Source organism: Protopterus annectens, chromosome 3.part0 (genome assembly GCF_019279795.1).
Source record: "Protopterus annectens isolate FY-2018-M chromosome 3.part0, PAN1.0, whole genome shotgun sequence".
Classification (NCBI taxonomy): domain Eukaryota; kingdom Metazoa; phylum Chordata; order Ceratodontiformes; family Protopteridae; genus Protopterus; species Protopterus annectens.
In genome coordinates, this window is record NC_056731.1 from 800,203,205 (window position 1) to 800,230,165 (window position 26,961).

Genomic DNA, 26,961 nt, shown 5'->3' on the forward strand with positions numbered 1-26,961 from the left:
TGGTCAAAAATCACAATTCGCCATACTCCACCAACAGTCATTATTTTCATGCTACATACAGCCAAAAGCAGTGATATAAATGTGCTTGAATAAAAGTGAGTCATACCCATCCTGCTGTATTCCACAGAAGAGTTTGTTTTCCATGTCGCCATAGCACAAGCTACACAGCAGCGTAGACAGTATGGACCCCTGAGGAATTCCACAGCACTGACGATAATAACTGAAAACACAATGGAATAAAATCACATCAAAAATACAGAGACTGCATTGACAAAAGATATACAGGAATCATGCAATTTCTCTTCAGTCGGATACATTCCATCACTACTCCAGATACACCATTTCTCTGCTAAATAATGGGTACAAAATTAAACACCTTTTTTAAAACAGAGATGAAAAAAATGTATAAATGCAACCAGTTTGTAGTAATATCTAGTACTTCTTAATACATTAGTAACTATACAGCAGTGCAATTATTATTTTTTTTTTAGTTTTTTTTTTTTTAAATCTCTGCTGCCTACTGACCATTAGTCCTCCCCAACCAAAGGGCCCATTAATTCCCAACACTAAGGCAAGGTTTGGATGTAAGTGGCAATCATTTAAGTTTGGCTATTTTGCCTTGGAGCTTAACTCCCACATGTACCTGGCAAAGCTCTGGGAAGGGATGGAGCTTAACTCCCACATGTACCTGGCAAAACTCTGGGAAGGGATGTGCAATGGTCTGAATGTGGAGACCCACCTCACTTCTGCAAGGGGTGTTCTCTTGAAGCAACCCTGCCCTCCCATCCCTAAGTAGCAAAAGTGGTGGTTTTCCTGATCTCCATCAGGGAATCACATTGACTCAGTGTGCCTCCAAATGTGCACAACCCTTCTCATCTCCTGGGAGAGGCAAGCAGGTTACACAGCTTATTTCCTCTCACTCCCTGTTGGCTCCTCCAGTACTGTGGCTCCCAGTCGAACTTCAGTTGATGGGGTCACATTTAGGACTCCATCTTCTGCACCAAGAAGCCAAGCTTAGCATCAGAATTACTCTAACATTCCTTTTACAGCAAGTGCTAAACACACTGCTTCTTACAAAGTGAGCTTATAGACTTCATACCAATACTTCGGCAATTCTGCAAATATGAGCACAGCCACGGAATTTCAAGTCATTGCAGCAGTTTTCTTACAGCAGTATTAAAATAAGAAGCTGCAATATCACAATAAATCACAAAACAGAATTTGTTCAAGTGTATTTTGTGTTAAGACTGGCAGCATACACACAAAAGTAGCAGACTGTACAATTCTCAGGTTTGGGGAATTTGCCTTTTCCCCCAAGAATTTTGCAATCTTGGAGTTAGAACATATAATTATCAGGGGGTGTGGGAGTCTGCCCCCCTGCAAAAAATTACGTTTTCGTTTGCATTTTGTTATAAAGTTTTTTCATTTGCCGAGATTTATGCTTGGCGCATGTACAGTAGCATGCTGACATTCATAATATCGACCATATGATGTTGACATTATGAACATCAATATTAGTGCTGTTCAACAAAGCTAAGAAAATACACACACACACACACACACACTTTTTGGTTGGAATTTTCTGACATTAAATGTAACATTTTTGTGCCTGGAGCTACAGCTTGTCACCTCATCCTTTACTAATTATAGGAGCATCAAACAACTTTTGTCAAATCTTTGGTGAATTTCTTTAAGGAGAGTCACCATAATAATAAAATCATAACAGTTTATAGTTCAAGATATACCTGTATTCAAGCCAGAGGTCATGTTAAAATAGTGACTCCATATTTGTAGCATATACCTAATGGTCAACCCAAGAATCTAGTGAAATGTTAAAAGAGTTCCTAGAGATGAAGTTCTGTTTATGAATTGGGAGTTTATTCCATAAACAAACAATGTTGTAAGAAGTAAATTTGAAATGCCTTGCAGTTATACAAGAACCAAAATGGTAGTAAAGATTACAATCTTGTAACGATCTTTTAGAATGTAACTAAGCTATTCTATATATTATTAGGTAGCTATACATATGTACCTAGCAAGGTGTAAGATACCTCACTGATCTGTCTGCACTGTAGTGCTGTTATGCTACAAAGTGATTCTCCGCCTCACACACAGGAATGACTTGTATCCAGTGGAGTACCACATTTCTACTTATTAAAGTAGAAATCCTCCCTAAAAGGGACACAGAAAACAGGCTGGTGAAGCTATTCTTTGAAAGAGGAGAGCCTTGGCTATGCCATGTGGTGCAGACAAATACCAACAGCTACTGCACAGGTAAAGTATGAGCATAATAAAAGGAACAGTGGCAGTATGGAAGCCTTATATAATATTTTCTCAACTATCAATGAATTCTGCAAGCTCTTCTAGTCCCTTATCTATAGATGACGATCAGAAATATCTGTAATGGAAGAGGTGTAATACCATCTTTCTAAATCTGTCCAAAGTTTCTGAGTCTCTGTTAGAAATATAACTACATGCTGAGACCTGTAAGACCAATGCTACTCAAGAAGGGTTAGAGTATATTCTTTCCCAGACTCCATAAGTATCTAGAAAAGGATGCAGCAGCATCGGGGGAAATGTATGGGCTCTAGAAGTGGAAATAGGTTAACAAATCAAGTGAAAAAGGTCAAATTGCTCCTAGGGAAGAGGATAAGCAGCAAGCCTGCAGACAGGATGAGGCAGGAAAAGGTAAGAGGCAACAAAGGAAACACAGGAATGGATGAAATAAGTAGATGTAATTAGAGGACTATATTTTTATATTACTGTTGTGAAATGCTCGATTCTTATTTTGCTCTAGCATGGTTGCTTGAAAAAGAAGTTATGTACTCACCATAACGTTTCATCTTCACTGCCAATTTTTTCCTCTCTCTTCACGGGAGGCTGGGTCCAGATCCGACTCAGCTGATGTGACAGCCACCAAAAAGAGAGTTTTCCTTGAAAGGAACTTAATAGCACAAGATGCTGCAAGTTCAAAGGGTGACTGGACAATGAGGTGTAGAACCATACTTAGATCCCAAGCAGGAGAATGATCTTTGTGAGGGGGTTTTAACAACATTATCCCTTTTAAGAAAGCTTTGCAAAGTTTGAAGGAAATTAAATGATAGGTTGTCTATCCCTATGTGAAAATTTTAAATGGCTGCGAACTGAACTTTAATAGTAGAAGCAACAGTACCGTTACTGAAAAGATGAGCCAAATATTCTAGAATGAAGTGAATGGGAGCTGTGATGGGATCTATATTGTGTTGTTGCACCCAGATCACAAACCACTTCCGTTTACTCCTATACAATTTTTGAGCAGATAATTTATGGGAAGATATTAGGATATGACAGACCAGGGAGGAGAGCATAGGTTGACTGGCAATCAACAGAACTGGAGGAATCAAGCTGTCAGCTTAAGGTTGTGAAAGTTGAGATGAAGCATTCCTGTGGGGTGTAACAGTATGTCCGGAAGGGGATCCAGAACCAGAATCCAGGGCTTCTTCATTAGATCGCGCGCGCACACACACACACACACACATATATATATGTGCATATATATATATATATATATATATATGTATGTATATATATATATATATATATATATATATATATATATATATATATCTTGTAAATTGCTCTGTTTTTCTCTCTGATATTGTAACTTCTCACAACTTAATAGTCTGTTTCTCATTTTGTTATATTGTACTGTTTGTACTGTAAATTCTTGTAAAATATTGTGTAATCATAATGTTTGTGGAGCTTTTCTCCCAAGGCCTCCGCTGAAAATGGTCTTCTGTCCCAGTCGGGCTTTCCTGGTTAACAAATGTCAATAAATAAATAAATAATGAGGTCAGAGGAAGGGAAACCAGATTTGTTGAGGCCAATACAGGGTAATGAGGATTACTGTACTCTTCAACCTGCTGGCTTTCTGAAGGAATTTGGGAATCAACGGAATGGGGGGAAAGGCATACAACGGTCTGGGTAGGCCAATCGTGTACTAAAGCGTCCCTTGGGGACTGCCCCGATGGGGGAATTAGGGCAAAGTAGCTGCTGCATTTGTGTTCAGGGGAGAGACAAAGAGATCACAGCATGGTTGATTACACGTGCGAAAAAATGTTTTCCACTAAGTTCTGGTTAAGGGACCGCTTGTAAGCCATGAGGATGGTTCTGTTCAACTTGTCCACTATGGCACTGGACCTTCTCAGAATATGCGTTGCTATCAGAAAGCGGTTGGTTGAGATCACCTATTGCCACACCATGAGCACTTCTCGACATAGCGGATATGATCTGGTTCCTCCTTGTTTCTTTATATACCATACCACCAACATGTTGTCTGACTGAATCGCTACCATCCCCACAGGAACAGCAGTCTGAAATGCCTGCAACGCTACAAGCACCATGCCCTCATCTCCAGGATGTTTATGTGGAGCTTGGCCTCATCTGTAGACCAGGTACCTTGGACATTCTTCCCCAGATAATGGCTCCCCCCATCTAGAAAGCATCCGTGGTCACCGTAGCCTGTGACTGAGGGAGAACAAAAGATTGACCTTGAGTCACCTGTTCTGAATGAATCCATCATGATAGATCTTTTTTGCACATGTTCGTTAGGAGAATCTGATGAGACATTGGTTGACGAATTACTGACCATTGAGAAGCCAGAAGCCACTGCAGAATTTGCATGTGATACCTTGAGAGTGGGACTAATATAATTGCTGTGGCCAGGCATCCTAAGGCTTGTAGAACATGACGTGCTGCCACCTTCTTGTTTCTGATTAACTTTGAGGTTTGTCTTCTGATTGTTAAAATCCTGGATGGAGGAAGTTTGGCAATCATCTGCTTTGCATCCAACAGTGATCCTATCAATTCTAATGTTTGAGTGGGTTTCAGACGAGATTTTTGGTGATTTTCAGTAATGTCTAATTCTGAACAAAGATGAAGGACAGCATCTCTTGCGTGATCAAGTAGATGCCTGGTCGGGGTGGATAAGAGGCAGTCATATAAATAAGTAAACAACCGGAATCCTTGTCATCTCAGGTGAGCCACAAGCATTGCCATGCATTTGGTGATCACCCTGGGGCGGTGGTGAGATTAAAGGACAATGCTCCGAACTGGCAATGACTGGCTCCCAGCTGAAAGCATAGGTATCTTCTACAGCGTCTGTCCATCTTTATGTGGTAGCATGCATCCTGAAGATCTATACAGAACATCCAATCATCCTGTTCCAGGAACAGAAGTATGGACTGCACCATGACCATTCAGAACTTACAATGTGGAACTGACTTGTTCAATCTGCTGAGATCCCAGATTAGTCTCCAGTCCCCTGTTTTCTTTGAAATCAAAAAGAACCTTGAGTAAGTTGCAAACCTTCTCTGGTCGGGGGGTGGGCCTCTTAGATGACTCTTTTTTAGCAGTTTCTGAATTTGAATGACTGCCTGATCCCTTTGGGTGGAACATCCAGGATTTTTTTGATCGGAGGGGGGTTTGGGTAAACGGAATTTGGTAACCCATGGATATTACCCTCTACACCCATATATCAGAAATTATCTTTTGGCAGGCTCTCCAGTGCAGGGATAGTCAACCCCCAATTGCCTCCAGAGGTGGACAATCGGGCCTCCTTTTAGGAGCGATGGAAAGGCTTCCCAAAGAAAAGCTTCCGGGAATCTTGGTTTTGTGGATCTCCTCTGCCTCGAAGGCAACTTCTTTATTGTTTCCCCCTCTGCCTCTGGGGGAAAAATCACCACGTGTGTATTGGTAGGACCCTTGAGATTTTCTGAACCACATTTTCGAACTACCTTTCTGACCGTTGGAATAAGGTCTCTGAGGAGCCAAAAAACGTATGCCCATGGCAGATAGGGTCTTACCCCTCCTTCTTACACCTGGATACCGTATTCTTCACTTTGGGACTAAAACAGATGTACAGTAAAATGGCACATTGACAAATGAAGACTTAAAAGGTTCCACAAAATCACAAAGGCGCATCCAGGCATGCCTCCTCTTGGAGAAGCCGGAGACTGCTGCTCTGCTTGTTCCTTCGGCTGCATGTGCTATGAGCCTCATGGAAGAGTTGGCTACTGAATGTAGTGTGGCTAACTGGGATGCTACTTTCTCTTTAGCTCCCTCCGCTACTGCTCCTTCGAGGATATCTGAAAGTTCCTTGATCAGATCCATTTGCAGCCTGGTAAAATGAGAAAGGCAATTCAGTGACCATAAGGCAAAGTCCACTGACAAAAAGACATGCTTCCCACAGCTATCCATCGTCTTGGAATATTAACTCCACTCAGAGAGATCCTTCTTGTTCACTGTCGCCACGAACATGGCATCTACTGCAACCCCTTTTGCCCAGAAAGCCATAGCCAAGGGAGTGGTTATAATTTTATTTGGTTTCCAAGGAACAGGCTCAATGGAATCTGGGGTCTCCCACGCCCACCGTGAGATCAAACCTATGAGCTAATCAGTGACTGGAGTCACCCAGGAGGTGGATGGGCAAGAACGAAAGGCAGCCAGGTACATTGACTCCTCAGGTAAAGGATTACTGGACTGCCAGCCACCCCTCTGTTTCAGAATCTCCTCAAAGGAAACATCCTCAGGGAGTGACCTCGGGGATCCCTTCACCCTCATCGAGGTCAGTGTCCTCAGTGGCTGACTCCTTTATGAAATCCAAATGCTTCCTCTTGCATAATCTCTTCCTAGGGACCTCCTCAGTGGGGTAATCTGGGGAGGTATCAGAAGAGTCCTGGGTACCCAGATGGGTGTCCTGCTGCCTATGGTCCCACAGTCCCTGTGGAACCTGGTGATGAGAAGAGGCAGGCAGGCTATCTTGTTGGGATAATGGATCCGAGGGGGCAGGTGACTTCTTAGTTGCAGTGGCAGCTATACACCTCTCCAAGGCCCCAAAGGTTGATTGTTCCTGAATGAATGAGGACTCCAGCTCTGACAAACGGTGTTTCCGAGATGGGGTCCTCTCCAGTCCAGAAGACAGGTCACATGGGTTTGAAGTCAGAGCCACACTTACCTTCATAGAAGCCCCGAGGCACACTGACTGCTCTGAAGACCTGGGAGTCCAGTGCACCTGAGATATGCGAGGTTCGCTATGGCTCCGAGAACTCTCCAGCTCCAAAGAAACTGATGACATCCGAGCGAAAGTCTGATCCAAAGAAAGGGACATTTTTGGATCAGAAGTCAAAGACACCAGGCGTATCGGATCTGATAGCTCCAAAGCTTGCACTGAAGTCGAAGGAGGAGGAAGAGGGGGAGTGTATGGTTTGGACTGTCCTAAAACCTTAAGGGTCGAGGTCAAGGGAGACATAGTGATACCCTGCGGCCATAAAATCTTCTGCACCATCCATTCCACATCTACTTCAGTTAGGCTAATAGCTGAACAGAACGATGAGAGAAGGAGATCTAGGCCTCAACAAGAAGGAAGACAGTACCCTCAATGGAACTGGGTCATAGGATGGAGAGTACCAAGTTCTTGGTAATTGCAAAATTTGCTTAGAAGGACTGGATGTCAGATCTGACATCGATTGATCTCATCCATCCTTACCAGATAGGATCAGAGCTGAAGAAATCGGATCCAAATGAGTACAGATCGGAGCAGAGGTCTCCGATCGGATCCCATACTCATCTGAACTTGAACATTTTAAAGTTCTTGATTTCAGCTCCGAGACATCAGTCGGTGCCAAAGAAGGTCTCTTCTTAACTTTGTCCCAGGATATGAAGGACAAAGAAGAAGCTGGGCTCGAATGAGCTGACTTAGTTTTGGAGGCCGATCTTGATTTCTCTGTAATTCCAGAAATAGCCTCTCCAAAAGCTGAAAGCAACATACTCCTTAGAATGAGCTTGTTCTTATGCTCAACTAAAGCTCTGTGATTAAACAAGTGGCATATAGCACAACCTTCCTGTACGTGAAGGGGCCCAAGGCAGTATACACAAAGAGTGTGCATCGCTAACTGGGATTTTATGCCCACACTTACAGCATTTTTTGAAACCAACCGGTTTCACTTATTTCTCAGCCATACTGGAAACAGGAGGGCTGAGAGATCTCTCAAAGAAAACAAACAGACACACGCTCACAGGAAAGGGAAACAGCAGAAAGATTTTCTTTTTTTTTTTTTTTTTTTTTTAAACCGAAGGGAAAGACAAGGACTACTAGCAATAGTAGTGAAGAAATACCTCAATGGAAAAAGGGGAGTAACCCATAAAAAATGGTTACTGTTACTGGTGGGAAAAAGGGGAGAAGAGAAGTAACCTAAATAAAAAATTCAGTTACTTTACAGAAAAGTGAACTACACTACCAGATAATGCAGAAAAGAGGCAAATAACAGACGAAAAATAATAAATTAGTGAATATTAGAGAAAATATTTAGAAAAATATAACCTGATGCCAACAGTTTGTTGATCGGACCACTTCTTTGCAAAACAGCAAACAAGATCTGAGGTAATTGGGAGAGATGCATTGTGGGTAAGGGGAGGCATCCAAGAGCTTTTTGGTTGCCATGAGCTTGCTAAAGGCCGAGTTGGATCTGATGGATCAGATCCAGACTCCCCTATATGTGAGGATGAGATGAAAAAATTACAATATCAGATGCTTAGTTTCCATGTTCTTGTTTTTTCTAATATGCACTGTAACAGTGATGAAAGCTCAAATTTTACGGTTTAATCCTTGCTCTAACACCAAAGCATGTTGCACAATGCGTTTTTAAAATTTTTATTCAGTGCTCTTTCAACATTTGGAAGCAGCAGTGGAATAAAAATAAGTAAGGGGTTTGTGGGCATGGAGGGGCTTATGTTGCTGTATTTTTTTTTTAATTTGTGGGTGGTGTTAACTCCATTAAAGCTCATTCCCATGCAAGTACTTGTGTTTAGATTGCATATGTACTCCAGTGAATAGTTTGTGAAATCAGGGCAGATTAATTATGTTTTCAGGTGTTGAGAATCAAGTTATTACACAGAAAGTACAGGTAAGTGAGCAGCAGATAGGACACTGAAAGAGAAAAAGATAAGACAAGAAGCCTAGAAAGAGATAAGAAATGAGTCAAGGTAGTATGGCAAAGAAATCAGCAATGACAAGAATAAATGGGAGGAGGACCCAGCAACGTACATGCAAGAGTCAATACAATGGATAAGGCAAAGACAAAGTGAAGAAGTAAAAGCACAAAACCAGGTAGGAGGGAAAGAGAATGAAAGGAAAGTAAACTGGTGTTCATTACTAGACTGCAGAGCAGAAGGGATCTAGAACAGAAGGAAGGTTGTGTCAAAGGGCAAGAAAATAGAGCAGAAGGGGGTGGTTAAGAGAATAAGGTGAATTAGACCTGTGAGTAGAAAGCAGTGTATAAGGGCTTGTAGGAAAAGAACAAGAGGAGGGAAAACTGGCAACTTACATGGATAGTGAGGAAGACAAATTGGACAAATGTTGGAAGGTAAGGCTGCAGATAGCAGGAGTAGTAACATTACAGATGAACTGAATGAGGTAACAACCAGTGTTGGTGACTGAAGAGAGAGAAAGGGACAGTACTGGTGGAGATGCAGTGTACTGACCCCCTTACTTGTTAATGAACAGTATGAGATATTTGAGAATAGAATAAAGGTGTGAGCCATGAGGATCAAAGTTATACACATTGGGAATGGGAATCTGCCAGGAGTGGCATGGAATAGTTTGCCATCCATGTAAAAGAAAAAGGGAGAGAGAGTAGGAAGTTACTCACATCTTGGAACAACGGAAGTTCATCCAGGTGATGTGGAACTGTATCAGAAATGACAGAATTCTGGATGTAGTTCTAACCAAGGTGGAGGGGGTAAGGGATGTCCAGGTAAAGACATCATTTGCCAACAGTAGTCAAACCTGTGTGTGGCTATGTAGTTTAGAATGAAAAGAATGATGGTGGTGTGGGATTTTTGGGGCATGATTATCCCAAACTGGGGAGAAGATCACAAAATGAGCACAGAGTCATCAGTTGAAATGAAAGAGCGAACAGGCTATGGAAAATGGGTCAGGAATGCAATAACTGAGGATTATGGACAGTGAGGAAGAGGCCAGACAGGGAATGTGTAAAAAGTCAATGCAGCTGCAGAGCAATGTAGAAACAGCAATTACAGTAAAGGCACACAAAAAATAGAAGGGTGGGGAAGAAGAGGTGAAGGAGGCAAAGTAAAAGAAGGTAAGTACAAGGGCAGCAAAGGGGGGGGGAGCAATGATGCAAGCTAAAGGGGGGGGGTTGAAGGAATCGGTAAGACTTATTTATTTTTATTTATTTGACATTTGTTAACTGGGTTAGTCTGACTTGTCAATAGCCCTTTTTCAGCACAGACCTGAGAAGAAAAGATCCAGTAGAAACCAGAAACAAAAGTAAATGGTAAAATATTACAATGAGCAAGTTGTATCTAAATTATTACAATGAGCAAGTTGTATCTAAATTAATAATGCATTATACAAAGTACAAATATGTCAGAGAAAGCAGGCAGATAACATTCAAAACAATGTACAATAAATGCACCATAAAAGAGTACAGTCAGTTTTGTACATAAATAGAAAAGAAAACTATCATAGGAGATCACAGGCTAACGAAAGCTACAGTAGAAGCAGAGTATTTAAAGGCATACAATATATACAGGGGTTAAACTCCCCTGTAAAAGGCCAGTGACCAACAACATTCAGGAAGCTGAGAGTACAAGCAGAAACTGTTAGCATAGTATAAAGAAGCAGCAGAGAAACTGTAAGCATAGTATAAAAAAGCAGTGGTGGGTATGATAAGGTCGGTTGGAGGCAAAATTTGCAATTTTATTATAGACAAGTTCTAGTTTGGACAGAAGATTGGACTGGAGAACCTATGAACTATGAACCTATGAGAGAGATGGGAGAGAGTTAGGCAGCAAAGCTGTAAAGAGGGAAAGTATATTAAGTTGGATCATAGATGAAGTAAACTGTAGAAGAATGGAAGTTTTGTTAAGCAGAATCATTACATAAGCAAGACCAAGATTTATAAATGCTTTCCTTCAGGGTTGTTTTAAAGGACTTAGGGTTAGTGATAGCTCTGACTCTTAAAGGTAGTTTATTTCAGGCATTAACTGCGGAGTAACTGTAGTGGAGTTTGCCAATATGTTTGTTAGGCTTATAAACTTGCAGTAGGTGCTACGGAGAGCACAGTCAGAAATGTATGGTTGGATTAGAGTAGAGAGAGAGGGGCATGAGGAGGGTTCATGTAAGATTGAGTGTGTCATGAGAAGCTGGGATAGTAGAATTTGGTGATGAAATTCCAGCCACTGTAGGCCTTTTAGAGCAATGCAGTGGTGGGTATGCTAAGGTTGGTTGGAGGCAAATTTTGCAATTTTATTATAAACGAGTTCTAGTTTGGACAGAAGATTGGACTGGAGATGTGTGAGCATGGGGGCTACATGCAGAAGTGTAGAAAGTAGGAAAGATTGTGAAAGGGAGAGTCTTGAAGCATCTGTGAGGAATTTTTTATGCCTGTACAGTAGGCCCAGCTTTTGAGGTTTCTTTTTAATGCATTGCTGATTGTGGAGATCAAACTTTAATTGGTCGTCAATAAGAACACCTAGAAATTTAGTATGAGGTTCAGTGGAGATGCTTGTGTTGTTGATGGAGCAGACAGTAAAGGTGGCTTTGTGATGTTGGAGAGTTGCAGGGAGGAATAGGAGAAGTTTGGATTTCTTTGGGTTAAGTAAGAGTTGGTAAGCAATCTTCTGCGTGAAGGGACTGTTGGGTGAGGGCATGGAGGTGAGTGATGTTGTCAGAGCAGGAGATGATTGTAGAGTTGTCAGCACATTGGAAAATGGTATAGAGTGGACAAGAACAATGAAGGTCCCTGTTAAAGAGGATAGAACCTTGGGGTACCCTGTTTGAATGGGTAGGAAGGGACAGACGTTGGATTCCCATTTCACTGCCTGGAATCTACCGGAGAGGTAGCTGGAGAACCAAGATAGTGCAGAGTTAGAGAGGTTTAGTGAAGTTAGTTTGATAGAAGTAATCTACGGGATACGGTATTGAAGGTTTTGGAGAGATCAAGAAACAAGAAGGAGACTAACTTATTGCTGTCATGAGAATTTGTAATAGCATCTATGAAGGATGTCAGAGGAGTAGTAGTACTATATTTTGGGCAAAAACCATGCAGTGTGGGTGTGAGAAGATGTTCTTGTAGAAGGTGGTCAAAAAGCTGTTTGTGAATGCATTTTTTTAGAATTTTAGTCTGGGGAGATAAGATGGCAATTGGCCTGACATTAGAGGGGTCAGTTGAACTGCCACCTTTATGCAGGGGAATGATGTGGAATTTTTTCCATATGTTAGGCACAGTGTTTTCCTTAATGGATCTATTGAATAATATGGAGATGGGGAAAGCAATAGAGTTGGCAACAATTTTTTAAGAATTGGGGAGGCTGATTATCAACTGATGGAGAGCAAGTTTCAAGTTTTCTCAGAAGAGATTTAATATAGGTTGTGGGGATGGGTTTAAGAGAAAAGATTGGTGATGGAGTAGGTGTAGAGGATGTGGGATGGGTGATATTGTCATTCTTGGTAAGGTTGTGGATAGTGTCAATGAAGAAAATATTTAGGAAGGTAGAAGTGAAAAACTCCACTGCCAATCATGAGCGGACAAGGTGATCCACTGTGGCGACCCCTAACTGGGAAAAGCCGAGATGGCAGAGCTATTAGGGCAGGGTTAGGGGATGATGGGCTCCTAGGATGTAGAAGCTTATTAACTGAGTGCCAAAAATTTGGGGGGTTGGAGTGGGGTTGTTGAGTGGTTTATGGAAGAAGTTTTGTTTGTCAAGGGTTACCTTTTTTTTGGTTAAGCTTCAAAGCTCTCTATAGGTTTGAAGATCGGTGAAGAATTTGGATCTTTCCCTTTTTTCCACACAATCTCTCTCTTATGTATGAAAGTTTGGGTGGCTTGCATTAGCCAGGGGGCATAATGTGTGATGATTCTTAGTTTCCTGATGGGGGCTATGGAGTGGTGTGTGTCTAGAAAGATGTTGTTGAATGCCAGGACAAATTCCTCTAGGGGGAGACTGTGGAAAGGACTAATTAATTGAAGAGATCTGGTGGTTGAAAGTTTCTGGAGTAAAACTGGAAAGGTTGCGGCAGTCTTTGTATTGCTGTGGCTTACATAGTTGAGGAGAGTGTCTTAAGTATGTAGGTGAGATGATGCTCGCTTAGGTATCAGGTAGTATGGAGGGGTTGTGACAAAGATTAGGATTAGAGGTGAGGACCCAGTCTAGAGTGGAGCCATAATTGGTAGATTTGTTTAGGTGGGCAGGGGTGGAGATTAGTTGTGAGAATCCAAAGAGGTTGATGGAGATGTTAGGGGAATCAGTGTTGAGGGCATTCCAGTTGATATTAACATCGCCCAAGATAACGGTTTCATAAGAGATAGTTTGTGAGATGCAAAATAAAGGTTTTTCTAAGTATACAACAGAAAGGAAGAAAGAAGAGGTAAACATGGCTAAGATAAGCAATGATGAGAAAGAACTTACAGAAAAAACAGTGAAAGTAGCAGTACTCATTCTTGATGAAGAAAAGGATAGGAAAGGTGCCATGCTGACACAGTACTAGGAGAATATATTTCTCCTATTAAAAATATTTCTAAAGGTATTTGTAAAGGACTGAAGTGAAATACATTTTCAAAATTTTTTTCTAGACTAATCCAGGAAGATCCCTCATTTAAACCTGAGCTAGTTTTATATCTACATTACTGGCAAACTTGAGAGAAGTCTTGGTAGACAAGGTCTACCACCATTTTATCAAGGGTTTTGACTCAGTTTTGCACAGGTGGCTGCTAGAAAAACTGTGGGGTTGAAGGTTAGATCATAGAAGGTTGCAGTGAGCCAGATGTCAAGAATAAACAAAGTGATTACCAAAGAAATGCAGGGCTCAACCCTGAGTCTAGTTCTAGTAAAAAGCTTGTTTGAAATATATTTATATAAAGGGGTAAAAAGACCAGGATTAGTCTAATTGCTGATGAAGTAAAGGTATGTACAGCAGTAGATGATGATGGAAATCAAAGGAAGAACTTGGAAAGGCCAGTTAAATGGGCAGAAAGAATGCAGCAGAGTTTTACTGCAAACAAATACAGAGTACTGCACTTAACCACAATAGCCCTGCAGGAAGTTTTAGCTAGCAGACAGAGACTGAAGGGAAAAGTGCAGACAAAAGGACCTGTGGCTGCTCAGCACATATGGAATGGCCCGTCACAACAAAGCCATGGCAGCAGCAAACAGAATGTTGGGGTGTATCCTCAAGGAGACAGATCCTGAAAGCAAATAGGCAATGTTCTTCATCTACATCATAAGGCCGTGGCTTAAGTACACTGTGCAGGTTTGGAAACCATACAACGAGACAGACGCCAGGCTGTTACAAATTCAGAGAAAAGCCAACAGCAAGGTCTGTGAGATGGAGGAGAAGGATAAGTTTACACACTACATGAACTGAAGTTACTCTCGTGAACACACCAGAAGAGATAGGTGGAACATTATTAGGTGCACAACATCATACCAGAAAGATGTGAAGAAGTCAACAGGAAGGAGAGGGGTAAGGTGGGGCAAAGGCAGGAGTCTGTAGAGGCAAACTACACCTGGGATTTATGAAAGAACTTATTTATAGACAGAGCTCTGAACCCATCTAACGTACTTTAGAATAGGATAGTGTAAATAATGCACTCATTCATAGGGTCATCAAGCATATCTAATGCATGTCAACCATCTGGCTTCCACTTACACCTCCTGTGGGTAGTTAGACTGAAGTTTTGGCAATCGAGGTAAGCTGAGTTTAATACTTCTTTGCTAGACAGCAGAGGTTAACCTTACATGGGTCCTGACTCAAGACAAGACAGCCAAAGGCACTCTGAAAACATATCATTTTTAGGCCCCAAACTTAGGAAATGTTCAACAAAGCAAATTAGGACTGAGAACTTAGCTACTTAAGTGGCAAAACAAACTGGTAATGATACAGCTGACCATGTTATCCTAGCTTGGTACATGGACATAGTGGCATGTTTCATATGGGGTACATGCATACCACCCAGTGCAAGAGCTACAGATTCAAACAACTGCATCTACAATGCTATCAAGAAATGAAAACCTAAATGCAACTCACTGTAGTAAACTCCACAAAGATCTAATATTTTAGATTAAAACAAAAGGCCACACTCAGCTTACATAAACCAACATGCAACCATGTTATATGAACAGGTTTGCTTGAAAACTGCTCCAAAATAATGTAGATGCATAACAAAAATAAATAAAAATAGTAACTATTGCTTTAACTGCACAGCTTGCAAATATTGAAAGCATTTGTTACACTCTAAAAACTTTTGTTATACAAACTCATCATTTCTGAAGTTCTTCAAGATGGCCTTTGAAAGACGTGGGTGAATGAGTGAAATGAATGGGATCTTTTCTCAGTCCCACTTAAATTAAAAAGTCTCAGTACCAGCAACTCAAAGTCGTGCTTCCTCTGACACATTCCAGCATCTCCTAACTCATTGCATCTTAGCAGAGTTTCTGTGTGTCCTGTAAGCGTATTCTCATCTTTACAGAAGACTTTCCTGTACTCATGAAATGAGTACATTTTCACTGTTTTCAATGTCTAATTTCTGAAGTCTTGGTAAAGGTACAAAGACAAAACTAAGGCAGCAGTGTGGCATTGGCAAGCTGCAATGATCTGCTAAGCATGACAGTGAAATGGTCTTTGTGGGATGTGAGATCCAGAGGTATCAAGGAGTATTTACAAAAAGTTATGAAAAATAGGACATTTCCAGGTTTACATTATTAATGCAAAAATAGACTATGATACTGTCATGTTGGGGGTGGTGTAGTCAAGCATTGGGTGTTAGCAAAAATGACATTAAAACAAGGTGGGTAATGGTGAAGATATTCTGACATAAAAATGTTCTTTGTGTAAAGCAGTTATGACTATTAAAAAGAAGTTATGTCTTACCATAACATTCCATCTGTGATGTTCATCTTCTTTCATTCATCACTGATAGCTTCGGTTCCAGAATGGGTCTATGAGGATCACCTTGCATCTCAACCGAAGAGCTTTCTTTAGAAATTGTGGGATCAGGGGAATGGGAGGATAGGGGTAGAGAAGTCCCGTGGGCCAATCCAGGATCAGAGCATCCCGTGGTGACTCCCCCTATGGCGGAAGTAGGGTGAAGTAGCTGCTGCACTTGGTGTTTGATGGGGAGGCGAAAAGAGCGTAGCAAGGCTGACCCCAGTGGCTGAAGATTACAGATGCCACCTCGGGGTTGAGGGACCACTCATGGGTCATGAGGATGCATCTGCTCAGATTGTCCGCAATCACATTGGAGCTCCCTGGGATATGCATTGCTATCAGAAGGCGGTTGGAAGCTAATGCCCACTGCCAAATTCTCATGACTTCTCGACATATGGGGTAGGACTTGGTTCCTCCTAGCTTGTTGATGTACCAGACCACTGACATATTGTCTGATTGAATTGCAATTGTCCCAGAGGAGAGAGACTAATGAAATGCCTGCAATACTAACAGCACAACTCTCAGTTTCAGAACACTGGCATGCAGGTGGGCCTCTGAGGAGGACCATGTGCCTTGGACAGTCTTTCCCTGGAAATGGCCCCCCACCCAATCAGGGAAGCATCCATGGTCACAATGGCTGTGGGCTGGGAGGGTTGAAATTGGAGGCTCCAAAGATCTACGTCTGGCCTCATACACCAAAACAGGTCCTGCTTGCAGGAGTTGGTTATTCAAATCTTGTAATCCAGGACATGACAGTTTGGGAACCATTGACACAGAAGGAGCCATTGCAGGATTCCCATATGTAGCTTTGCTAGAGGCACTATTGGAATTGACACAGCCATAAAACCTAGGGCTTGAAGAACTTCCCTTGCAGAGGTTGATGTTTGAGAATGAATCACTCAGATTTGAAGCCTCAATCAATGGAGTCTGTGAAGAGGGAGTGATACCAGACAGGACTGAGTATTGAACACTGCTCCAATGAACTCTATTTGTTGTGTAGGGATAAGATTTGATTTCTCCCAATGTATTGTTATTCCCAACAATTTTGCCAGAGAGACAGTATGTTGTAGCGCAGTTACCAGAAGATGCTTGGTGGGGGCGGTAAGGAGCCAGTTGTCTAGATATGGAAACACCCGGAATCTTTTTAGTCTCAGGTGAGCTGTTACCACTGCCATGCATTTCGTGAACACTCTGGGGGCTGTAGAGAGACCAAACAGCAGGGCATGGAATTGGTAATGACTGGCTCCTAGCCAGAAGCAAAGTAGACTCCTGGAGCATTTGTCCATCTTGATGTGGTAATGCGCATCCCGGAGATCTATAGAGCACAACCAATCGCCTTCTCTTAAAAAGGGAAGGATAGACTGAACTGTGACCATCTGGAATTTGGTGTGGGTGACAGACTTGTTTAAGCTGCTGAGATCCAAAATGGGTCTCCAGTCCCCTGTCCTTTTTAGCACTAAAAAGAATCTCGAGTAAAATCCGGATCCACGCTTGTCTGGTGGGACTGGTTGGATGACTCTTTTTTGAGACAGCTTTATAATCTCTGAAGCTGCTTCTTCCCTTTGACTGGGTGGAACATCAGGAAATTTTCTTGGAAATTTTGGCTGACAAGAAAGGAGAATGGTGTAACCTTTGGTGATAATATTCTGCACCCAACGATTGGTGGTGATATATTGCCAGGCAGCTTGGTGCAGAGAGAAATGGCCCCCGACTGCTTCCAGAGGTAAGCAATCGGGCCGCCGCTCAGGAGCGCTGATAAGGCTGTCCAGAGAAGGAGTCCCTGGACCCTTGGTTGAGAGGACACCCTCTGCCTCTATAGGGGCGTGTTCCAGAATTGTTACCCCCTCTGCCTCTGGGAGTATCATCACCACATGTGGCATGGAAAGGACCTAAGATTTCTTATGCCACATTTTCCCACTCCTCTGATTCCTGGAGAAGGTACGTTGAGGGTTGGAAAACCATAGGCCTATGTCAGACAGGGTTTTTTCATCTTGCTCACACCTGGCCAGCGTGTCCTTCACTTTGGAGCCAAAAAGGGATGAAGCTTCAATGAGAGTATTCAGAAAGGAAGACTTGAAGGGATCCGTGAGGTCACAGATGCGCATCCATGCATGACGCCTCATAATGCCCGAACCTGCTGCTCTAGCCGCCCCTTCGGTTGCGTGTGAGAGCAATCTCATGGAAGAGCTGGATATTGATTCCAGGGTTGCTAGCTGCAAGGCCACTTTGTCCCTGACCTCATCAGACAACTGTCCTGCGAGTGTCCCAGAAAGTTCAGAGATCAAGTCCATCTGGAGCCTCGTAAAATGTGCCAAATAATTCAGGGAGCGTATAGCAAAAGTCCCTGATGCAAAAACATGCTTCCCAAGTCTGCCCACCGCCTGGGACTCACTGTTGGGTGGGTGGACAGTGGGATTTTCTCAGCTAAGTCCTTTTTCGTGGCCACCACCACCATAGCATCAACTGGTTAACCCTTTGGACCAGTGCGGATTCCCCATGGGAGGGGAAAGAATTTTGTCTGGTCTCCGGGGGATCACCTCAATGGAGTCAGGGTTCTTCCACACCCACTGCACAACAAGCTGGATGAGCTCGTCGGCAGGCGGGGTCACCCAAGAGGTAGAAGGCCGAGCACGAAAAGCCTGCAGGAACATGGACTCCTCGGACAAAGGGTTGGAGGGCTTCCAGTCACCACTCTGCTTTAACATCTCCAGGATGTCTCCAAAGGAGACATCATCAGGAGGTGACCGTTGGGACCCTGCATCATCATCGTAATCAGTGTCTTCCAATAAGAACTCCTCAGGTGAGTCCACGTGCTTCCTGTTGCATGTCTTCTTTCAAGGGGGCTCCTCAGTGGGGGTCTCTGAGGAGGACTCAGAAGAGTGGGTACCCTGAACAGGGGTGTCCTGCGGCTTTTCTGCCCGGTACCTAGGGGGTTGGTCTGTGACAGCTGTAGCTCAGAGGGTGAAAACTGGGGTTCTGACATCAAAGGAGTGCTGCCAAAAGCAGGAGCCCTCTCCATCGCGCAAAAAGCAGGCCCGCTCAAAGAGGGATGGGAGCCCGGAACCGAGAAAGACAACCTCGGGACTGGGGTCACACCCTGCTCCAACAGATCCACCCACACGGATGGAGCCTCAAGCAGGATCGGCGTAGACGCAGCCATCGGCGTCGAGGAAGGAACTGAGGAAAAAGTTGGCACCATACCCCGGGCCGACGTGTCCCAATCCCCAGAATAAGGAAGGACTGGTTCAACGGGAACACAAGACCAAAGGGACAAACTCGGAGCTGGAGTGAGATGCACTGTAGGCGCCGAGGTGATGGGTTCCAAGAAGGATGTCGGAGCAGAAGACTCCGGAACAGAGATGGACAAAGGAGGAGTGTAAGATGGAGTCCGTGGATAAGGCAACCCAAGTCCTGCAGGTGGATGGATTTTAGAAAGTGAGGGAATCCCCCGGGCTACCAACAGCTGGTCCACAAGATGCACCACATCGTGTTCCAAAAGGCTCCTGGTGGATCTAGTGGATACTCCAGATGGAGAGTCAGGACGTTCGAGAAATGGGCTATATGCTTGGCCCAGAAACGGGTCTACGGAGGGTGAGTATCGGGTCCGTGGTGCAAGGTGTGCTGGCACCAAAGTCTCTAGTTTCAAGACCGGAAGCAAAGGGGTCAGATCCAGTGTGGTCAATACAACGCTTGGTGCTGAAGTAGCACTCGTAGCAGAAACGGTCGGTTCCAAAATGGAAACTGATGTTGTGGTCGAAGGTGTACCCTGAGCCGAAGTAGCTACAGGTGCCGAAGTCGAAATAGGCATAGTAAGATCTATGATTGGTGACGAAGGCAGGACGTGTGCCAAAACAGAGGTCAGTATCAAAGGTTTTCAGATGGTCAGAGCCGGGGATGGAGGAGCCAAAGAGGCAGATTTATGCTCCAACGGTAACTTAGGGACCTTAGATTTCCCAGGTTTGCTCTAATCACCCGATGGTGAAGAAGGAACAGAATGGGATCTCTTTTTGTCCTTAGAAGGAGGGGTTGAGACCTCCATCGCAGAAATGTCCTCTGAGAAGGGAGACTTGAGTAACCCCTTCAGAATAAGTTTATTTTTGCGCTCATTAAGAGTGCATTGGCTGAAGCTTTGACAAATATCACATGGAGGCTGCACCAAAAGGTGAGCCACTCCCAAACAGTATACACAGTCATCATGCGAATCACTGTTAGGTAACTTGCCCTTACAAGAAGTACAATGCTTAAAGCCTAAAGTACCCTTTTTATCCGGCATCTGGGTAGAAAAGGACACCACAACCAACTATATAATCCAACAATAATTAAGTCAACTCCATTCAAAAAAAATCACAAGAAAATCACCAATATAACAATATACTGTATGAAGAGAAGAAAGGGAAACACCTGATAAAAGCTAGCACGTTAAGCACGAGAAAACAATACCAGCTATGGTATTGAGGAAATACCACAAGGGTAAGGGAAAAGGCCATACCAACAATGGTACTTGAAGTTTACCAATGGTAGCAACGGGTAGAGTGGAAAGAATAAGGTTAGACTGAAGAAAAGAGATACTAGCAATATTAAAGGTTTGGTAAAATATGAAGATATCCAAAAACATTTACACAAATTTCAAAAAAGATTTCACTTAGCTGAGTGCTTGGCTGAAACATGGCTTTGCGGCAAACGAGATCTGAGGTAACGGGGAGAAGGGCATTCTGGGTAGAGACTTAGCTCAAGAGTTTTTTTGGCTGACGCGAGCTTGGTAATAGGCCGACTCGGTTCCGTGGGCTCGGAACCAAACCCATCAGTGACGAACGGAAAGAAGATTAACAACATCAGATCTAAATTTTCATAACTGCATCAATTTCATAAAAGCTATGTGGCTTTCAGGTGAACAAATGGTGCCCTCGTATACAAAATATTAAGGCACACAATGTTGCTACTGCTGCTTGCCAGCAAACACAAATGATTTTGTAGCTTTATATTGCTTTGAAATAATGTGAAATTATTTTTATGCATAATTTGTATAGATTTGGCAGTATCACAAAAAAGCAGTATGCTATCCACTCGTCATACATCATTGAAAAATTCTCAAAAAGGTAAACAGTAGTCTCAGTGACATCTCAGATCTCTTATACACTTACAGGAATATAACCTTTTCTGCAAGCATAACCCTATTATTTTTTGGGGAAATGAAATACAGGTTTTCCTACATAAATCTGTAATATAAAATAAGCATCTACAGATATACCTTGATACTAACATCAGTGTGTAGCCCACTTTCTACCAAACAGATATCACATTTTACATCTTCTCTAACTCACACCATTTATCAGATATGAAGTTTGCTTTCAGTTGAGGATTTTGGAGAAAAGCTCTCAAGAAGCAAGTGATTTCCTAACTTAGAAGATCTCAGGAAGCAAAGGTGTTAATTAGCTTCCACTACACAACTTGCTTCCCGAGAGCTTTTTTCCAAAATCCTCACATGAAAGCAAACTTCATTATATTCTCCAGGTGCCTTCTTTCCTAGGAACCAGAAACATTTTAGAATAAAACCCCTTCCCTTTTGAAGAGCAGAACTGCTTGGATGGTACCTTGAGACAAAAGGCTCTGAAGGACATCCGAATAAAAGGGCAGCTGTTTCTGAGGAGGTTGAGGAATGCCGAAAAAAGAGGAAGGGATTTCCATACCACATATTACCTGTGGAAGAAGAATGGATAGAATCCAAGAATTCTGAGTGATCCTTAACCAATTGTGAAGGGTCAGGAAAGATGAAGAGATACAGGAACTTGGCTTAGGAGGGAGGGAAGAAGATAGAATTTGGTTTGTTTGGAAAAGGAGGCTTCTGACCTGTAGGAGTCTGAGAAGACTTAGCAGGAGGAGCCGAGACCATCTACATACAAAGGCAATGCCTCAGGTAGGATAATGCCTCAGAAATTTTGGAGCAGGGGAAACAAAAATATGTTTCAGTTCCTGCACAGCCTTACCCTTCTCCAGAAGAGACTAAAAAGCTGTGCATAACCACAGAGATTTTTACTGTCAAGAGGAGCATCCATCAATTTGGCCTTAAAATCATCAGGCAAAGACTGAAGAGGAAGCCAGGAATAATGCCTCAACACAGAACCGAAGGAAGCAGCCCTAGAAGAGGCATCAGCTGTATCACAATCACATTTAATGGAATGGCAAGTCGCTCCAAAAGATGACCTCAACAAAGAGAGGGACAAAGCCTTCCCCTCAGAATCTGGAAGATCTGAAATAACTTGAAAAGCCTGAGACAGAAGGACTAAACCATATCTGTTCATATGAATCTGGTAATTGACAGCCTGAAAGGCCAGGGTAGCAGCAGTGTACACCTTTTTGCCCAATTTTTCCATGGTTCTACTGTCCTTGTTAGAAGGAAGCAGTTTAGTAGAAGGTCGAAGCTTGGAAGGCTTGTCAGAAGACAAAGAAATAATAGACAGGTGAGCAGAGGGGCACTTACAAAGAAATTCACAATCGTCAGGAACTTTATAAAACCTATCAGTTTTTTTAGGAGCAGGGGGCTGGGAATCAGGAGCTTGACAGGCTGCTGAAAATGTGTCCAACAAAGTAGCAAGAACAGGAGGAATAGCAGAGGGATTAGGAAACTCCATTTGAAGGAGTTCATAGTACCTCTTCTGAGCATCAGAAACCTTTGTGCAGTCTCACTTAAAACATTTCATATGAGAGAGAGACTCCCCAAAAGAAATTTCCTCAAAAGGAGAATATGGACTAACAGAGTCCTCCTCCTCAGAATCATAATCCAATGGAGAGGGAATATGGGAGGAATAGGCCAAAGATTCTTCATCAGAGTCTAAGTCCTCATCAGAAGAGTCCTGCTCCCTGGGCCACTAAAGAAGGGCAGGAAGAGAACCTCCCCGAGGAGATTTTAATGCCATGAGAGCCTTAAATAACCCCTGTCATTCAAGTGAGGATCATTAGAAGCAGGGAAAATATACTTTGTCTTCCGCTTCTTCTTTAAAAGGATGCCTGCACTAAACACCTTAAGAGGTTCAAACCCCTGCTGACATTCAATCAACGTATTGGGAATCTCTTCTCTAACAAGAATCTACAGAACACCCCTCAGTCCCTCAGATACTGTCAGCCGCAGTTCCCCTTGAACATCCAAAACGGACATGTGCAAAGCCTTCAAGGACATGTAAGAAGACAGATCCATGCCAGCCTCCTAAGTAGTTGCAGCAGAGAAATCTGATGGACAAACCAGGCGAACCTCTGGGCTTTCAGCAGCCTAGAGAAAGACTTCTGGAGGAGGCAGTACAGCAGTAGAATGTGACCTAACTTTTTTGGCCTACTTCATAGCAGACAGCTAACCCTTAGGTGGAGACAATTCTGCCATACTACCCTGCACCAACAATTTAAGACACTGGTTTTCCAGGTAGATGGACAAGGAGGAGAGATGGCTATGAACGTTTTAGGGACAAACGCCTGACAAATAGGGCATGACGTACTGTTGTGAGAAGCACCTAAGCAAAACAAATACTGCTCGTGATGGTCCTTATGGAAATCTGTCTCCCACACTGGCATTTGCCCTTCCTGGATGACATGTAACCTTACAACCAAAAGAAAAGGTAATGATAAGAAGCAAAAACACCAACGGGGCACTTATTTGAAATGGCTTAGTAAACAGCAGATGAAGGAGTATTCAGACAAACGATCAAAGATGGCATTCGGACTGGTGGCAACCAAGTTCTCAGGAAGGTACATCTATATGTCACCTTTATGCCCTACTCCATGAGCGGGGTGCATACGTGTGATGTACAACATCCCTATAACAACCTAAGGCTTTGGTATACTGGCTGGAAGTCGGGCTACCTTTGCCAGGGGATCCCTAGTGTAAGGAATACTGCAACAGTGATATGGGGTGATTTGGAAGGACATCATATAGTACATCATAAATACCTTTCAGCAGTAAGCTACTGAATAATACTATATTTGTAGCATTTAGGTCTTTAACCACAGCAACATTAGAAGGGAATTGGTTATTAAACAGTAGTTCCACTCTAGATGTTCTTCAGGAAGATCGTCAGATATGGCACCTGTTGATAGTCTAAGGGATAATAATTGTGATCTTTGGAAAAGTAGAACTGAAAGTGCAGACTAGGGAATAAAAATACACCAAGTCTGAAGATGCAGTATCTTAAAGCATTCTCCCTACTCCGTGGTACAACAGTCTCACAGTTAGTACATGTAAGTAGTAGGGATGCAAAGGTTTCAGCCTCAAAGACTGGGTGGGGTACAAGGGGCAGACCCCCCGACCCCCCGCAAAAAATGCTTTAAAGGTATAACACTGAGTTGTTTGAAATTCACTAATTTTAACTGAATTTCAGTTTATTTTTTGAGGTATAAGGACTTGCATAATCTGGTGCCTCACATATGATAACAAACCCAAAATTATCTTACTTTGATGGGAAATCAGAATGAGGTCTCCCATAAGAAAGTATTCCAAAACAGTAAAAAGAAGCATCCAAAAGGAAGCTGAAAGGTATATAGAAATTTCAGAATAAATACCATGAAGAACTGCTGTGGCAAAGGTACTTGACCTCTCTGATGGGGGTTCAGACAAAAATGTATAGCAAATTTAAAGACTATCAACCAAGAGGCTGAAGGTCTCTTTGGGAAGCATTCCTTAGACAAGTAATACAACCAGCAACATTGAATGGAATGTTATACCAGAAAGAGATCAGCCTTTTGCTAATGCAATATATCTGGTTAGTCATTCAGACAAAAATGCATTTAGTTACAACTTGTGTTCTCCAGTCTACGCCAAAAATGACAAAGAGTTAGTTCTTTTAATTTAATAGACTTGACCCTGACCCAACAGAAACAATTTATATGGCAATCAAAACATCGTAAGACTCTTAGCCTCCCATAAAAAGATAAGCGATATACGAGCATTCACTAGATCAGATGCTCTTTGCATCTTATCCTGAGACTCTTGCAACCTGAACCTCCTGTGCACATGATTCCATTTTGCACCAAGAAACAGAAACATACAACTATTCTACTGCACTTACAGTTACCCAACTACTTAAATCAGTTTTGAGTGATTCATGTCTTTTTTTCCTTATGTTACTGTTTTCTCTCCAAATCCAAAGTTGCAGCATTCACTTGAAGATGTTTTATTGTTTGCAATGCTTTCAAGTGAGTTCTGTGCAAACTCCAATTATTTAAATAATTTCATTTTTCTGCTTTTTACTTTTTTTCCTTTGATTTGAAGTTATAATTATTAACTGAACTGGTTTTACAAGCTACACTGCTTTCAAGTGGTTTCTTTGCTGTTAAGAGGATTAATCGGTGCTGCTTCATTCATTTGTTGTGCTTTTAGTCACATTTCAAACAGCCAATTTAGGCCAGCTATGATAGTTATATGTGGTGAGAGTGAGGGTGATTGCTGCAGTTCTGGGAAGATAAACACTACTGATTAGATCTTTACCTGTCTGCAGCTTTCATTTTTCCAGCTAATTTATACTATACAAGCAGTTAGCTGCTGTTGTTCTATCCTAAGAGTCTTGGAAGCAGAAATTCCTGTGCACAAGCAAAAACCAAAATAAGAGGCATTTTGATTCCATTTTTCACCCAGGAAACAGAAAAGTATCAATTCTATTGCATTTATAGTTGCATAATTACTTAAAACATTCTTGAGTATTTCCTGTTGTTTCCTGTATTTTACTGTTTATTCTGAATCTGAAGCAACAACTATTAACTAAATGCAGCTTACTGTTTGCACTTTCAAATGAACTGTGTGCTGTGCCTAGCTATTTTAAATCAGTTTGGATTGGATTTCTGTCGTTTTTCTGCATTTTTGAGGGGGAGTTATTGTTTTTTGTTTCTCACTTTGAAGCCAGAAGTTGTTTTTTAACTGGTTTCTTTGATTTCTTAGTTCAACAAGCCTGTATTCAACAGACACAGCTACTTCAAATTGAAGTTATACTCTTTGTAGAACTAGATAGAGCCATATCTAGTATTAGGCTGTACTAAGGCTCTAACCCTTGTTTCAGGACCCCATTAGACTGCTTTAGCTGTTTTTGCCTTATTTAGAGCTCTGCAGATATTTATTCATTATAATGCAAATTATTTATTTTACTAATATTTATTATACTGCACTCATAAAAATATATCCAAGCAAGTCAAATACTGTACAAATAAGTTTTATATCCAATATTTCTAAATTCTTGAAATAAATGGAAGGTCAGGTAGCTTGTTTTCCCCTGCACTGCCAGTCTCATAGTATGTAATATACTCAGGTAATGTAGCAACTGCCTAATGCTAACAGGAAAATGAACCATTACTTACCCTGTCACAAACTATTTGTAAGAGATGCAAATATTTAGCTAAGATGGAAGCATCACTATCATGTATGAGCATAGGCTGTGTGCACTACACACAAATACCTAGAAAATTATCATATGCTGAGGCTGTAAAAATCTCATTGCCTGAGCCACTGTGGTCAAAGAGGACTAAGAATCGAACACCATAACACATACTACCATATGCATAGCTAAGTCACCATAAAAAATCCCCCCATACCCAGTACACACAAACCTTCTACTAATAAAAATGCATTGGTGTTGTTTGACTCCACAGTTAGGCCCACAGAATCTGCTCTCACAAGGCTAGACAAATAGGATGATGAAGAGTTGTATTTTAGGTGCCAAGATGTCTAACACTGCAAGGGCAATCAAGACCCTCAAGGTGAACAAGTATGACTGCAACATAGTGGTGGTCCATGTGGGTGTAAATAACCATCATGCAAAACCCTCAGGGATACATAGAGAGAAATTTCTGAGCTCAAAATGCATGTCACAAATACAAGAAACACCCTGGTGTTGTGGGGAATACTTCCCTCTCGAAGAATGATGCCAGGGTACACAGAAAAGATGACTGGTTTCAACAAATGGCTAAATAAATGGTGTCATTCAAGTGGGATCTAATTTGTG

At 42.2% G+C, this 26,961-nt stretch overlaps 1 protein-coding gene across 1 annotated transcript in view; it reads right to left on the reverse strand.

The window, feature by feature from the left end:
* Positions 1-26,961, reverse strand: part of TERT (telomerase reverse transcriptase) — a 1,470,615-nt gene that overhangs the window by 863,857 nt on the left and 579,797 nt on the right. Inside the window, exon 9 of the mRNA XM_044065146.1 lies at positions 107-220. Coding sequence (XP_043921081.1) covers positions 107-220 — 114 coding nt within the window. The remainder of the gene's footprint in view (positions 1-106; positions 221-26,961) is intronic.